Source organism: Vipera berus (assembly GCF_964194415.1).
Source record: "Vipera berus genome assembly, chromosome: Z".
NCBI lineage: Eukaryota > Metazoa > Chordata > Lepidosauria > Squamata > Viperidae > Vipera > Vipera berus.
The window spans coordinates 15,512,838-15,529,183 of NC_138205.1; the positions used below are offsets into that span (position 1 = coordinate 15,512,838).

At 43.1% G+C, this 16,346-nt stretch overlaps 1 protein-coding gene across 2 annotated transcripts in view; it reads left to right on the forward strand.

Annotated features, from left to right (window-relative positions):
• The window catches only part of LOC308679131 (serine/threonine-protein kinase TAO2), a gene marked incomplete at its 3' end in the record, with an annotated part of 47,699 nt that overhangs the window by 18,982 nt on the left and 12,371 nt on the right, over positions 1-16,346 (forward strand). Inside the window, exons 14-17 of one of the 2 annotated variants that reach the window (XM_081346405.1) lie at positions 2,017-2,253; positions 5,229-5,357; positions 6,332-6,535; positions 9,109-9,348. In XM_081346405.1, the coding sequence (XP_081202531.1) occupies positions 2,017-2,253; positions 5,229-5,357; positions 6,332-6,535; positions 9,109-9,348 (810 nt within the window). Of the gene's footprint in view, positions 1-2,016; positions 2,254-5,228; positions 5,358-6,331; positions 6,536-9,108; positions 11,257-16,346 lie in introns of those variants that run through there. The other variant, XM_081346404.1, reaches the window with a different exon arrangement.

Here is a 16,346-nt window from a genome sequence, read left to right on the forward strand (position 1 = left end):
GTTTTTAAGAAGAGACTAGACAGCCATTTGTCTGAAATGGTATAGGGTTTCCTGCCTGAGCAGGGGGTTGGACTAGATGACCTCCAATGTCCCTTCCAACTTATTATTATTATTATTTTGTACATGTCAAAGCAGCGCGTAGAAGGGTCACGCTTTCTGTTTTCCCCTCAACAAGTACACTGGTGAGATGGATTGGCTGATTAAGAGTGTGGCCAAAGTGATTTTCATGCCTAAAGGAGGACTAGAACTCACCGTTTCCTTGTTTCTGGTCCAGCACCTTCACCCCAACACGAAACGTGATCTCAGTTGGATGTGGTCCTTTCATTTTTGTTTTGCCAGCCTTGTTCCTTTCCTGGTGCCTTCATAAATTGCTGGTGGTGCTGCCTACAAAACCTTCCTCTTGCTTTCTCCTAATGTATTAGTAAAGTTTCAATGTCTGTGGCGTCTGGAGCCCTCGGTAGGAATTTGCTGCAGCGCAGTTGTTAAGGAAGAAGCAGAGAAAATTAGGGACAGAAAGAAATCTACCTGAAATGCAGTAGTTCTGCCTGTTTTTTTTTTTTTTTTAAAAAGGTATATTCGTGGTGAGCAAGCTGGCTTTGGATACTATGATTATTTTTTAACATTATTTAGGAGCCGATCAAGCAAAGTAGTTTACAAGTTTCCTTTGGTAAGACCGGAACAGTGGATAAGTGCCAGAAATCTACACCTTTTGTATTGAGAACCTTTTTTTCCCCAACCATTTTCTAAGAGAGGTTAGCAATATTTATTTAAAATGTGAATGTTTCTGTTTCTTAAGACAGCTGCGTCATTAAATCCCATGCAATTAAAGAAATTCTGAATCATTAATAATTTGATTATTTCCTTATTTAATTTAGAGCACAACTTTTGTGGGGGTGGCAAACTTTCAGAAGCTAGATAATGATATTTAATGTTTGGATGACGATAGTGGTAAGGATTGCAGAAGGAAAGGCAAAAGGCACCAAGTGAGTAGAACCATACCAGGTGGACAGAGCTGGGGCTTTAGTGAGGGTGTGTTTGGGAGATTCAGTATTTTTCTTGGTTTTTCTGCGTTGAATCCTTTCAGAGCTGAATTCAGTTTTCATACGGTTTCTATGTGGAAAGAGCAGAGCCAGCATTCCCAATTTCCATAATCATTATGCCCAAATAAGAATCGTTGATACGCAGTAGAAGAGTGTTCCTCTTCTCTATGTGCATCACGTTTTACTCCTTTTATTTCCTGATCTAAGCCAGCGATGGCGAACCTTTTAGAGTCCCAGTGCCCAAACTGCAACCCAAAACCCACTTATTTATCACCGGGTGCTGGCCACGGTGGTCATGGCGGACTGGGTGGGCAGGGTCACGATGGCGGGGGCCAGTCCCTCACCATCTCCGGAGCATGGCACGTGTGCCCACAGAGAGGGGCTCTTGAGTGCCGCCTCCGGCACGTGTGCCGTAGGTTTGCCACCACTGATCTAAGATGAGTCATCTTGAATGAACAACTGTTAGGTTTCTTTACCATCAAGGGGAAGTTCTGTGCGCACTACAGTTGGGCCTGAAGTGCGCAAGGGTACATAGGATCCAGTGTGAGCACTCTTTTTCTACTTTTTGGAGGCTCCTTCAACAAGCTGTGCCTTTTCTTGGTCTTGCACTGCACCAGTGGTAGTGGGAAACTGCCTGCTGTTGCCCTGTCTCCCATCACCCTAACCTCTCCTGGACTGGAATGTAATTTTTCCTGAGCCCCTTCAGGCACCATTCAAATCCAGGAAAAGCTAAGCTTCCTTAAGGATCAGCCAATGGGGACTGAGCAAGACGCGCGTACCAGATCAGAAGATCCTTGCCTGCTTCGGATCTGAATGTGCACAACACTTCAGCATATTGTTCCTCTTACCCCACAGCAGGATTTGTTCCGTCATAAACCCATGATTGGTGTTGTTTATATTTCACAATTAAATGAATTGGATTAAATTAGACTTCCTTGTTTCTCTCTTCTTCCTTTCTTCCGTTCCTTCCTTTCAGGTGACCCGCCAAATCCAGGAGCATGAGCAAGACTCGGCACTGCGGGATCAGATGAGTGGCTACAAACGGATGCGGCGTCAACATCAGAAACAGTTGCTGGCTTTGGAGAACAAACTGCGGGCTGAACTGGATGAGCACCAGCTGCGTCTCGACAAAGAGCTTGAGGCCCACCGCAACAACTTTTCAGCTGAGGCTGAAAAACTGGCCAAGAAGCATCAGGCTATTTTTGAGAAAGAGGTGAGGATGGGAGACTTGGATAGGGAGAATGGAAGATCACTTGGCCAAAGGGATAGAAACTACCAAAAAATTCCCAGGAGAGTGGGAAGGTGGGAAACTCTGGCCTCCAGAACACGTTGCAGTGGGAACCTCATGTCAGGTTAATGCAAAAATTAAGCCCCTTTTAGTATGGTAGGCACTAAAACAGCTTCTTTCGAAGGAAGGAAGGGCTAATACTAATCTCAAAATTTTGTGACATTTCAGGATTCTTGCCTGAGATACTGCAGTCTCATGAGAGAAGATTGAAATCTTGCAAATGGATAGTAATCTCATGAGACCCTCAGTATTTTTACCATCCATTTTTATTAAGCTGATCACCACCTTCAGGGGTGGCAGCTGTTGTAGGTGGCACATTTTTAATCCTTGGTGAAAGACTTATCTCCAGATTGAAATAATTATTTCCCCTATTTCCTTTTGATTATTCCTTCTCGTACAAATTTATACACAAAACTCTTGTGAGATTAAATCAAGTGTCGCAGGTTTGCTTGGGGAGAGCCTTCCTGATTAACTCATACTATTCTGATTGTTCCCATTCCTTCCAGCCACATCAGCAGTAACCTGGTCATTTTGGTAGATCAGTATTAACTTGCCATCGAAAACAAGGAGATCAATTATCCCAAACAGAAATAGGTTCTATCATAAGAGACCCGTATGCTGTTGGATCTGACCTATTCTTTAAAACTAAAACATCCTCCACCCCCCAAGGAACTGAATAATTTAGACAAGAGTGGTTACAACCAATTCTGCTCGTTGTGAAGAAATAAGTTGTTATGCCTTGTACCAATTGCACAATTATTCTATAATAATTTTATTAACAATTACAATTACAGAGATTAAAAACTAATACAGCTAAAAAAATAAAAGAATATAAAGAAAAATAGAAAGTTCAGAAAAGGGGTAAAAATAAAAATAGAAAAGAAACAAAAATAAATATAAAAAACTGTACAAAAAATTACTTCTGCTTCATCACAGGTGTAAACAATTTTAGTAACTCATTACCTTCTCTTAAAATACAGCCCATGTTCTCCTCTTTCTGCTTCCCATCTCTTGTCGTTTCAGTCCTAGTCAGCAAAAGTTGACTGTGGGATTTCCAGAGACAACAACGTATCTTATTTTAATCTTGAACAAATAAACCAACTTGATATTGCTGCCCTTTCCTTTTAACAATCTCTGTCCACTCAAATAATGTCCTAGAACTTACCGGTAACTTCTTTTCATATTTTCTTTTTCCCCCTCCGTCTACAAAATTCTTCAAAGCTTTCTTAGGTAAATTGAGTATAAGAAAATTACTCTCTTAGTATATTATCCCTTTTAATTATTAAGACATTAGCCAGTTTCTTTGTATATCCAGAATATCTTTTTCCATATCATTCTTGTAGCTGTCATTTTTAAATCCACTTTCAGCTCAGTCTCAGTCTTGTCAAGTAAAACCTGTTCTTCTTTCCTAACATCCTTGAAATAGTTCACTCAGGGGTCTTCACACTTGGCCCTTTTATGACTGGTGGACTTCAAATCCCAGAATTCCTCAGCCAGGCACGCTGAAGACCACAAGTCATAAAAGGGCCAGGTTTGAAGACCCCTGGTCTAACTAGAGGCAGACACTTGTAAAGTTGACATTGTTCAAGACAATCTTTCAGTGTGTCCCATATTAAAATTTTTGCCTCATTCTACATTAGTAACTCAAATTTAAGTTCCTTTTTAATTATAATCATTTAGCTCCTCTTAGTTCGCTTTAATGTTAAACTTTCAGTCTTACTCCATCATGATTTTTTTAGGAGAATTCAAAACAAAATAATCTTCCCAGGGGAAGGATTCTTACAATTAATTCCCAGATTTTACTTCAAATCTCTTTTGGCCCCTCATTGACTTGCAACTTTCCAAAGTCAACATTTTAATCATATTTTGCTGTTTATTCCAAAAGAATTATTTTAAGTCCTTAAATTTGTATTTAATTCTTTTTTCACTAAGGATCGAAGGAAACTCGTCCAGTGCTGTAAAACTAGCTAATCCAAAGATTCCTAATAGCTGAACGGCAGTCAACAAGCAGTTTCCAAAAGTGATTAGATAAAGAAATATGCAAACCCACCATCCTTAATAGCTCCAATTGTAAGTTGAGCAAGATAGCTCATCTCACAGAGCTTTAAGTCTACCAGGGATTGCAGTCTTGTGGTCTCCTCCTGAGAAGCAAACTGTTGGGAGCGCTTGTGGGCAATCTCAAGTTCTCTCCTTGTCCAGAGAGGAATTACAAAGAGACAATCTACTCACTGGCTCTTCATTCCACTGCCTTTTGCCATTTCTTCCCAGAGGTCAAATCGTACACTTTCCCATACTAGTAATCCCAATTCTCTCTAAAGCAGGGGTCCCCAACCTTTTTGGTTCCACTAACTGTTGCTGGTGGCTTTAGCGGTTTCGGGAAGGGGCAGTTATTTCACACATGCATCCTAAATCCTGCATGTCCGCAAATGAAGCTTTGTGCACTCACCCTCTGTTCCCAACAGCCCAGGGTTTGGGGACTTCTATTCTAAAGGATGGTTTAAGGCAGACATGTCTTAGTCACATGTGCAGTAATGTCTAGTTTTTCCTCCCCCTTTGGATGAGCTGTGGTGGTGCAGTGGCTAGAGTGCAGTACTGCAGGCTAATTCTGCTGACTGTTGGCTGCCAGCAGTTCGATTCTCACCGGCTCAAGGTTGACTAAGCCTTCCATCCTTCCGAGGTCGGTAAAACGAGGACCCAGATGGTTGGGGGCAATAGGCTGACTCTAAACCATTTAGAGAGGGCGGCAAAGGTTGTGAAGTGGTGCTTCAGTCTAAGTGCTGTTGCTATCTTCTGACTATGTACAAAATTGCCAGCATGCATGCAAGCCTAGGCATGGCTAAGCTGTCTTTCTGTTCCAATCCCATCATCGGTGACCCTGACCACTCCTCCCACTTCTGCAGGCAAAAGCTGCCCTGGCTGAAGAGAAGAAATTTCAGCAACATATCTTGGGTCAACAGAAGAAGGAGTTGGGCAACTTACTTGAATCACAGAAGCGCCAATATAAATTACGGAAAGAGCAGCTGAAAGAGGTATCCTGATTTAAAGGATGGTGAAACATAGCAGCAGGAAGTCAAAAGTTCATTATCGCATAATAGTTGGCAGCTGACTTTCCAAAGTTCCATTTGCCACCCCTACCTCTGTGACTATGAAGCCTTTCAGAGATAATAGCAATGGTGACGACAATGATGATGAGTTAAATTTACATGCCACCCAACTTCTAGCAATTCTTGCCACAATTTGTTCTCTTCTTGTTTTGATTTGTTTTATTTCATATGTAATGCTGTAAATTCCTTCTTTAGGGGAAGATAAAATATTCAACTGGTCTTTAGGAATATGTGGAAAATAACAGGTCCTAGAAGGCCAGAAATAACCAAGTGAGATTTATGCTGTCATGCTGACAGTTCCTAAGTATGCAGCCTGTATCTTTGAAGAGAAAGATAGAAATATCATAGAGTTGTTTCTCTACAATAAGGATTTTTATATGCAGAGCAAACATCATAATATGGCAAAAATGGGGAGCCATTTCCGAAAGTCGTGGTTTTATGTCCTCCACGTTTGTTGTTGCTCCGGGACAAAAACAAAATGGTATATTAAAAAGGAAACAAAACACTTGCCCACAGGTATATTTTACAAGCATTCTTTTGGAATTCTGTTACCTCCAGCCATGAACTGTTTGTCAAGATAGCTTTCCCCAATACGTGTCTTGGTATGTGAACTAGAGATAATGAGACCTGTATTCCAAAATCCCTGGGCTGACCAAATTGAAAGGAATCTACCCACAGTTTTTTCCAGTCTTGTGCACAAATGCAGGAGGGGAGATTACTGGACTTCCCCACATCTAAATTTGCACGTCACGTTAACCATAATTCAGTGGTGTACTGCATTGTGTGTTAGCGTGTTGGATGAACTCGGTTAGCGAACATGCTGCCCTTCAACAACCAAAGCTTAGCCCAATGTGCCAACAAAGGAGTGTTCACTTTTCCCCCCTCTATTCCTTTTGCAGGAGCTGCAGGAGAATCAGAGCACACCCAAGCGGGAAAAGCAGGAATGGTTGCTGAGACAAAAAGAGAACATGCAACATTATCAGGCCGAAGAAGAGGCCAACCTTTTGCGGCGCCAGCGGCAATACTTGGAGCTACAGTGCCGCCAGTACAAACGCAAGATGCTGCTGGCACGCCATAACTTGGACCAAGATTTGCTGCGGGAGGTGGGGACCAGTAATTGGTGCCTGGTGGGAGCAGGAAGCGGGGGGGGTTGGTCTGTGTTTGAAAAGCAAAACTGCAGGGGACGTACTCTGAGGGGTGGATGTGTTGGGCAGGCTAAATTGTGTGCCCATTTTTCCCACCCGTATCTCTCTGGAAAGAGTTGGCCTAATGGACGGTTACTTGAATGTCTGCCTTTGCAAGCTCTTTGTGACTTGTTTATTAACGAAATGTCCACTAATTAAATGAAGCTAGGCCACCCAATTCCATAGCAACTCTCAACAGGGTATAATATTAAACCATTTAAAATTATTACAGTACAAAACCATACGGAAACAGTTCAGAGAAAAATAGCACAGCCCAGTTAAGAGGAGTCTGCCATCAACTTGAGTCCAAGCCCTGGAGAACAGCCAGGTTTTAAGAGGTGGTTTAAATTGTGCCAGATTGGAGGCTATATGAATCTTGGGGGGATGATTTTAGAAAGACCAAGCCCAGACTCTTTTGGTCCCATCGGATCACATGGTCTAAATAAATGGGAACCAGAACAGGTTGACTCTGCCTAGACATGGGATGAGTAGATAATCCGCCATGCCGCAGAGGACATTATAGGTAACTAGACAGCCAGTGACCCATCAGGTCATCCTTTCAGAGATGTTTCCTTACCAGATTCCTGAATGACAGAAGGTCTAATGTAGTGTCTTCACTGAGAAAATTGCCCATGTTGAACTGTATAGGACAATCAAAATATCAGCACAGGAAATATTTTATGACATGTATTATGTCATAAACTGTTTTATGATAATGTTGATGTCATGAAATGTTTTTTTTAAATTTGCCAAACTTCAATTCCATGGGAGCTGTGGGTCTCAAATTTTGGACACATGTCAATTAATCCATTTGAGGAGCCTTGGTTCAAAAATAGTTGCTTAAACCCTCATTTCACCCAGTTAAAGGTTATGGAAATGAACGTTTTAGAAAGAGAGAGGAAGAAGTATAAGCAGCACCTTGAATTGCACCTGGAAGTCTGTTGGTAACTGCAGCTTTCTAAGCTAGAGTATTCCTGGCCACAACTGCCACCAGCTGTTTGAGCAGGAGTTGTGAGTGCATGAAGATCTTCAAATTGTACCACAGTCCTAAAGGGGGAAGTATTAGCCCTTTCAAGACTAAAGATGGAATATCTCCAGACCTGGGTAGTCCACATACTCAAAACCACTTGGTCTTCTCAGGGTTGGGTGTTTCTACCCATCCACATCTACACAGCCTCAAGGACTGGAACAAGACCTTGAGATAATCACCTGGTCAGCCCAGAGTCAAGATGTAACAGTTGGAGATCGTAATCAGTCATCATATCTGACCCCAAATCAATGCAGTCCTACATAGATACTACATTGGAGTAGATGTGAGGCATATTGTGTGAGGCACATTGAGATCTAATCCACCCTGTGTGTCAAAAGTCTCAGGCTTGATCTCCCTGCCAACACCAACCAAACCCAGCTACAGAGAGAGGAGGAGAACCACTCCCAATCCCTAGACCAAGAGTAGGCAACCTTGGCTCTTTTATGACTCGTGGACTTCAACTCCCAGAATTCCTGAGCCAGCATAGCTCAGCTTGGAAACCTCTCCATTTCTCCTCAGCATGGCTGGCTCAGGAATTCTGGGAATTGAAGTCCACGAGTCATAAAAGAGCCAAGGTTGCCTACCCCTGCCCTAGATGGTCCAGAAGGATATCATGGCTGATAGTATTGAAAGCTGCTGAGAGACCAAAAAGAGCTAGAATGATTTTCCTCCCCAGTTCCCTCCTTTAGCGGTCAACAGGTGTAGCCAATGCTTTCTCAAGTCTAAAAGTGTGTCCTACTCCAAAGCCTGATTGGAAGGTAGCTAGATAACTCTTTCTCCAAAGCCGGATGAAGATGTAGCTCAACCACCACCTCAAAAAGAGGAGGTTGGGGGGGGAACACTTTCTACTCCACACTTTTTCCTTTTCCCCTCCCCTAGTTTCCCATTATATTTTATATTCTGAGAAACTAATGAATTTTGACACGGAAAAAGAAGAGGTTAAAAATGATGGGGGAGGGACACACACAGCTGTGTATCCCTAATCATTCAAATCCATCCATTAACTGTAGATTACTGCTTTTGTGTAAGGGTGAACGCAGTGAGTGGCTAGGAATGAAGCAATTCTATATGAAGAGAATTACAAGAAATGAATTAATTCCATTTCAACCGCATGTCCAGCTCTCTAAACACTTAAAATCCAGTTCTCACGCTTGCATCCTTCTGAGTTCAGGTGATGACTGTTTTTCTGACCTCTTTCACAAACCATAAGGATTAGAAACAACTGCGAGGCTGAGTTTTACAGGCTACAACTTCTGGTTTTAATCTCTCATTGTTCACTAATATAAATAGGATACTGTCCAAGGGCAATGAAAAAGAGTTGTCGGGCCATTAGAGAAGAGGGAAGTCATTGGAAGTATTTGGACAAAAGAAAGAAAAAAATGTCGAATGTTTTGGAACCATAGATATTCTTTATGGAACGTGACAATTCTGACCACTCTCTTTCCCCATCCCCCGCCTCCAGGAACTGAACAAGAAACAAACACAGAAGGATCTGGAGTGTGCCATGTTGCTGCGCCAGCATGAGTCCACCCAGGAGTTGGAATTTCGTCACCTTCACACTGTCCAGCGTACCCGCACAGAGCTGACCCGTCTGCAACACCAAACTGAGCTGTCAAACCAGCTGGAATACAATAAACGCCGTGAACAGGAACTGCGCCAGAAGCATGCCATGGAGGTCCGGCAACAGCCTAAAAGCCTCAAAGTAGGTGCTACCTACACCCCGCCTTGCTGCCAGTTGTGCCCGGAAGGGCAGGTTGTGGGAATTCTGGAGTCAGGGCAGGGGTACTCAGGGGTGACAGAAATGGACAGAGATGAAGCTGGAAGTCTAGACTTTGGAGAGGACCTATTGGGTGGGCATGATCCTTGTGACAGTGTGGCAGGGGATCAGGAGCATCTGGCAGGTTTGGAATATGTGCCTAGTGATTATCTAGATCCCAAAGAACATCAGTTGGATGTCCTGGAATTGGATTGTGTTTGTGATGATGATCCAGATGATGGCACACGTGTTGGAGAGGTTTTGGAGTTGACTCGGGGCGAAGCTGAGGTAGTAGGCGTGGGAATAAAATATCCAGACCTTTTAGGGAAGTGCGCACATGCAAAGGACATTTTCAAGCCTGAGCTAGACAGTCACGAACAGATGGTCCAGGAATGCAGTCAAGAGGAGGAAACTCCAGAGCTGGAAGCTGTGCATGCTGGGTCTCATGTCCAAGAGTGGTCGCAAAAGGGCGTTCTAGGCTTGAGCGATCAGGGCGTAGAGTCTCTGACGTCAGAAATAAGAGATTGCGGGGAGGTGAAGCCAGATTGGCCCTACCTGGCAGATATAATTCCAGATGGGCAGGAAGCGGCCATTTTGGAGGAAAGACAGGAGTGCCTGGGGCTTGACGGGGAGGATCGCGATGTCTTAGGTTCAAGCAGCAAAGGGTGGATTGTAGACTATCCTATGGCAAGCCTAAAACAGCAAGACGTATACAGCAAGGGAGCTGCCGATGTAGGTCTCAACCAGACGTTCCTTGGAGAGCTGGATGGCTGCAGAGACGCTTCTGAGGCTCTGCTGCCAATCTGGGGGCGACCAGGTGTTCCCGAGCCTGATGGCCAAGAAGCTGACGATGAGCTAGAACCTTTTCTGTGCAAAGAGGATTTGTACACTCAGTCTCTCCCCACTATCCTGGAGGAGGGGTCCTTGAGAGAATCTGGGGACGGCTGCCCAGCCAGTGACGATCCCTACAGTCAACAGGGGGCTGGCAAGTCCCATCCGGGGCCTCTTCCCGTGGCAACCTTTTTGCCCCATGTTCTCTGTGTGGCTTTGGCCCTGTTGGTCTCTGCCTATCCTTGTGCCCCCACTCTCCTGCTTTTGCTCGCTGCGCTCTGGGCCCAGGGGGGCAGTTTTCAAGATGTCCTCCTGGCCCTCGAAGGATTCTTAGTGGGCCTGGGGGTTACATACACCCTGTTGCACTCTGTTTTTCTCCTCTCCGGCTCCTCCTTCCTTCTTCTTATCAAGTTGGGGGGTACGGTGGGAGTGGTGGGGTTGAGTGCCAGCAGGGGGCGCCTGTACGTTCCTGTCATCCTTTTGGCCGCCTACCTCTTAGCTTCTCCCTGGATTTTCCTGCCCCTTTATCTCCTCGGGGCCCTGGCAAGGCGTACCCTAAAGGGATTCCCCCGCCACGCCCGTCGTTTTTTGCTCTTGGCTCTCCTGCATTTCCCACGCCCGGTTTTCCGCATCCTGCAGCGCCTGGGGCTGGTTAGCGAACAGGGGCTCTTCCGCCTCTTCCCCAAAACCAACAAAGGCAACTTCCGGAGTCGTATCCCGGTATTATCCCGCCAGCGGCAGCCACCCCTGCCTTGGCACCACTGGATCCTCTCTCTCCTTGCCACACCGATCCGTACCCTCAACAGGATTCTCACCAAGGTGATCTGCGCTCAGCTGCCCCCTTCCATGCTCCGCTGTCTCAAGGGCTTGTACGTCTTGAGGGAGGAAAGGCCTAGCCGTATCCCTTGCTTGGTGGCCCGTGCGGCAAGGCCCGGCGGCCATTCCAGCAAGCCAGTGAGACGGTTGACTCGAAGTAGCGGTCGTGTGCGTGTGTCCCCATCTGTCAGGAAGCCCTGGAGATAACGGCCCCTCAGGATCTTGGGTTTCTACCCCTTGCCTAACATTGTGAAACGAGCCATTCCGGTTGAATTGCTGCACCCTGACTCTTACATGCAATATTCCGTGCCGTGGGGCCAGCTTCTGGAATTCTGGGCAATCAGACAGAAGCACTTTTTCCAGTATTTACTCTCAAAGTCAGGGGTAGGCAACCTCGGCTCTTTTATGACTCATGGACTTCAACTCCCAGAATTCCTGAGCCAGCATGGCTCAGCTTGGAAACCTCTCCCTTTTCCCTCAGCATGGCTGGCTGAGGAATGCTGGGAGTTGAAGTCCGTGAGTCATAAAAGAACCGAGGTTGCCTACCCCTGCTCAAAGTCATATATTTTTTCCCCTCCTCCTTCCAAGGTTTGTTGATGTTTTGCTGTCTTGTTACCAGGAAGCTAAGGGCAGGACGTGTTTGGTAAAAGAAACTTTGAATATGGGCACAGTGGAGAACCAAACCTTGTGCAAGCTCTGATTGTTTACAGATTGGGGATGGACGGGAGTGTGTGCGGGGGGGGGGGAGGGTTGTCTTGTGTTCATTGTGTCAACGAGGAAAGAATCACCTGATGCCCTTTTGAGTCAGCTGTTTGGGAGGGCCAAATATTTCCTATTTCCATCATCTGGGATAAGACATTCAGCTCCAAGTTTGCTTTCTCCCCCCCCCCCCAATAAAAGGGGTTCCATCCTTACAAATTCTTTCTCATAAGCCCTATTTAAAAGATCCAGTAATGGCTGTTTTTCCCATCTTCAGCATCTCTTGCATAGTGAGGAGATACATACCTGCTTTCATTTCAAGCCATTTTTACCTTCTGAAAAGCTTTTGAGTTCCAATTCCTGCTAAAATACATTAGTTCTTCATCTGCCACAGAGAAAAAAGAACCCCCCCCTTTACGGTGAAATGAAAACTTGAGAAATTAAACATGTTTTTGAAAACCGCACATTTTTCAGCTCCTGAGTGTTTTGCCTAGTTTAAGTGATTCTTTCGCCGTTCATTTATATTTCCACCTTTGATTGGTATGTGTGTGTGTGTGCATGTTTCCACAAACACACACATATATATATATATTTACCATTTTTCACCATATATGTAACAATCCCCCTTTTTAAAAGTTTGAACTTGAATGTACATATTTGTATTTGTGGGTAGGTTGGTAAGTTTTATATAATTTTTTTATGGAGGGAGGAAAGGGGCACTAACAATTTTTAAACAATACAATTTGACTGAAAATGGGAGAAATTCATAAAATGACAGCTTATTGCTGTAGATTTTTTTTTCACTTGAAACAATAATGGGCCATCCAGTAGCGTTTTTTTTTCCTTTCATTTTTTTAAATGAGAAACCACATGCTGGCATTTGAAGTGAATGGCTTGGCATTGAGGTGGTTTGCTTTAGCGTAGGCAGTTGCATTTTGGTCAAAGAGAAGAAAAATGGCTAAATATGAAATTTAACTTTCTGTAGGAATGTCTCCTGCAGCCAGGGCATAGGCAGCCTCTTTAAATTACATAAAAACCAAAGTTGTTTTGTCTTTTAATGCTTCCCCCAGTGTGGTTTCAGGCCTTATAGATAGGAGGGCAGCCTTTTCATTTTTATTTTTTTTTACAAAACTGGAAACCTAGAGCAGGGGTCCTCATCCTTGGCAACTTTAAGACTTGTGGACTTAAATTCCCAAGTCTTAAAGTTGCCAAGGTTGAGGACCCCTGACCTAGACCATCTCTAAAGTGCAGAGACAGATCTCAGAACTGTGATACTCCATTTTCCTTATCTTTCCCAGGGACCAGATAGGCCTTATTTTCCAAGGAATGGTGTGCCCCATTTGGGGGAACTGCCTCATAACATCACAGACCCCTTTCCTTCACTTTTTATACTTCTTTTAAACTTTGTTCCCGTATCGTTTCCAAGAACCATTTCCTTAAGCTTTAAGGCGGATTCTTCAAACTTGGCCCTTTTATGACTTGTGGACTTCAACTCCCAGAATTCCTCAGCCAGGTACTCTGGCTGAGGAATTCTGGGAGTTGAAGTCCACAAGTCATAAAAGGGCCACGTTTGAAGGCCCCTGCTTTAAGGTGAAAGGGTTCACACACACACACACACACACACATACATACACACACACACACACACACACACACACACACAGAGAGAGAGAGAGAGAGAGACAGACACACACACCCCTCAGTGGCTAGTATGCCGTTCTTGTCGCCAGCAGCTTGCTCCTTAGTGACCTTGTCACACTGGGAGGAGAGGCCTATTTTTTTCATCCAATTAATAGCCAGGCTAGAGAGTTCTGGCAAACCCAAATGCTGTATGGATCCACCTTTTTTTTTCTTTGAACTTTGAGCAGGTAAGCACTATCACAGCCTGTCCCTCTCTTCTGATATACCCTCTCGATATTTATCCTATAAGTGCAGTATCTTGATCCATTTTAATTGTGACATCCTGAAATCCCCTGCATTGGGATGACTTTGCCAAAGACTAAGGGGAAGCTGCTGTATAAAATTCCAGTTTAGTTTGCATTTGTTGTCTTGTTGGTTAACTAGCTTTCAGAAGTTTTATTTATTTGGTAGGGAATAAAACCAAAGGTTCAGTGAATTCTATATAATCTTATCATCACAGAGTCAATATTTTTTTTAACCCACTCAGGGTGTTTATGTGACTGACCACAAAGAGACTTTGACTTCATTTGTTTCAATGGCAGTTAATTAAGAAAATTGGCTTTGCTGTGGCTAAGATTTTTTTGTCTTTTTGAGTTCTTCATCAACTGCAGGCAGTACCAGGTTTTATAGAGCTAAATCAGTTTAAAACGGTCTTCATTTCTATTTATTTCGGTAGCATAATTTTAGAACGGTTACTTCTAAGCATTTCTACGTATTTTTTCAGTTTCTTACATCCATTCATATTGTAGCTAGTTCTCTTCTCCCAATTTGCAGCCTCACCCATCAATACATTTCAGATTATCCTAAATTAGATATAATTCCATGTTCATTGATTCTGGCTTTTGGTCCCATGTTTGCATAAAGCACATACCTTGCATTTCTCCCTTTTTTGGTTCATCTGTGATTTTTTTAATTTATTCCAATTTTGCATCATCCATGGATTTGTGTATTTTTTTTTAGCATTCCTTTTAACCTTTATTTTTTTTTTGGCCAAACTTGTTTTCATTAATCTAGATTCTATTTTGTCCATTTTAATAATGTACTTTGTATTCCCATTTTTTGTGTGTTTGAACTATGTTTTTTTCCTCTTATCTTCACATTTTTAAAAAACTATGTTAAATATTTTTAATTTATTTCTCCCATTTTGTGTGGGGGGACATTCTTCTGTGGTTTATTTATTTCTCCCTTCCCTGTTGTGGATGCATGTGAAATTTTGAAGGAAAAAGAAATAAAAATTCTGCACCACAAGTCACCACTTCTGTATTGTGAGTTTTGAGTTTGATGTGATTTGATTTTTAAGAAAATAGGGCACTTAAAAACTGGGCTATATGTCTATTTTCATGCACTCTGTGCCACAAAACATCCTCAAGTGATGTACTTTTAGATTTCCAAAAGTAAAATTATTTGGAGGGTGTAAGTGGAGGTCTGTTCTTCCACATTCCAGTGTTACCTTAATTCAGGGGTCTTCAAACTTGGCCCCTTTATGACTTGTGGACTTCAACTCCCAGAATTCCTCAGCCAGAGTACCTGGCTGAGGAATTCTGGGAGTTGAAGTCCACAAGTCATAAAAGGGCCAAGTTTGAAGACCCCTGCCTTAATTCCTAGTACCTCATTTCTCTCTCTACGATCTCTCAAGCATATGAGGTGTTCATGAAATGAATTAAAATAACATACACAGGTGAAAAATGTGTAATCTAGACAGTTTTTCCCCCACACCATTTGTGGTTTGGGGTCATTTTAGATGTTGTCCAAAGAGTGATGAAAGATTGTAGCCATGAAAAAGATTGCTCTTGAGGCAAGAAGCCTCAAGCAGTTAGGCATAGCATAAATTACAGGTGATTAAGTGGGTTTTGATATGAGGGATATCATCAAAAATGCAAGGAAATAAACATTTTGCTCATCAATATGAGCTTTGGGGTGTATTAGACTGTTTAAATAAAAAGAGAATAGCATTTCCTTGGCAGCTCAAAAGTTCACTTCTGCGTATCCAAAATTCACACCGCAATTGGAAACATAGCTTGTATATATATAAAAAGTACTTTGAACTAGCCCCATCTCTTGCATTACGTTTTGTGATAGTCAAGTGGATTCCTGCCTGATACATCAACTTTTGTGCAAAGCCTTCCCTGCTTTGTGCTTTCCATGTGGTCAATTTAGCATGGATAATGGGGGCTGTAGTCCACACATAACTGGAATGCACCGAATTGGAAAAACTGGTGTAAGCATTCTTCCTGAATCATTTGAAACTATAGTAGGTGGTTCAAATTCTGCACTGAATAGTTTGATGTGACTGGTTTTTTGTTTTTTTGTTGTTTTTTTTAGCCTGGCTGACAAACCAATAAATCGCTAAAAGGCCTAGCCAAAGAACCGAACTTTTCCAAAATTTAAAAATCCTTAATGACATTTGTCCTTCGTAACTGCAAGTCCATTTTTGTCAAATGCATGAAATTTGGGGTCCATCCTAACATTTTGTACGAGAGACTCTTGTCTCTCAAAATCAGCCTGTAGCCGAGTTTGTTCTGTCGATAACTAAAAAAATAATCATCTTTTTGGTTTTGCTAGGCAAAATGTGATGTCAATTTCCATTTGAAATCTTAATGCTGAAACTGCCTTCTCACCCTTCCTTCCACTTCTCCAACATGTGTTTTGAAAGGAACCTAGATAATGTTGAGATTAGAAGACCTAAAAGGACAGACATTTTTAAAGGGTGTGCAGGTTCCCCCCCCCAGCGGAGCTAAGTCTTCAAAAACTATCCTGTAGAAACTTCCCAACCCCTGAACATGAGAATGAAGAATATTTTCTGTTGCAGAGCAGGATGATAGAGGATGAAGAGCCAGCCACCAGCTCTTTGGGGAATGGGTGTTGAGAATATCACCTACAATCTATATTTAGACCGTGAGGTAGAGATGCAATGATGT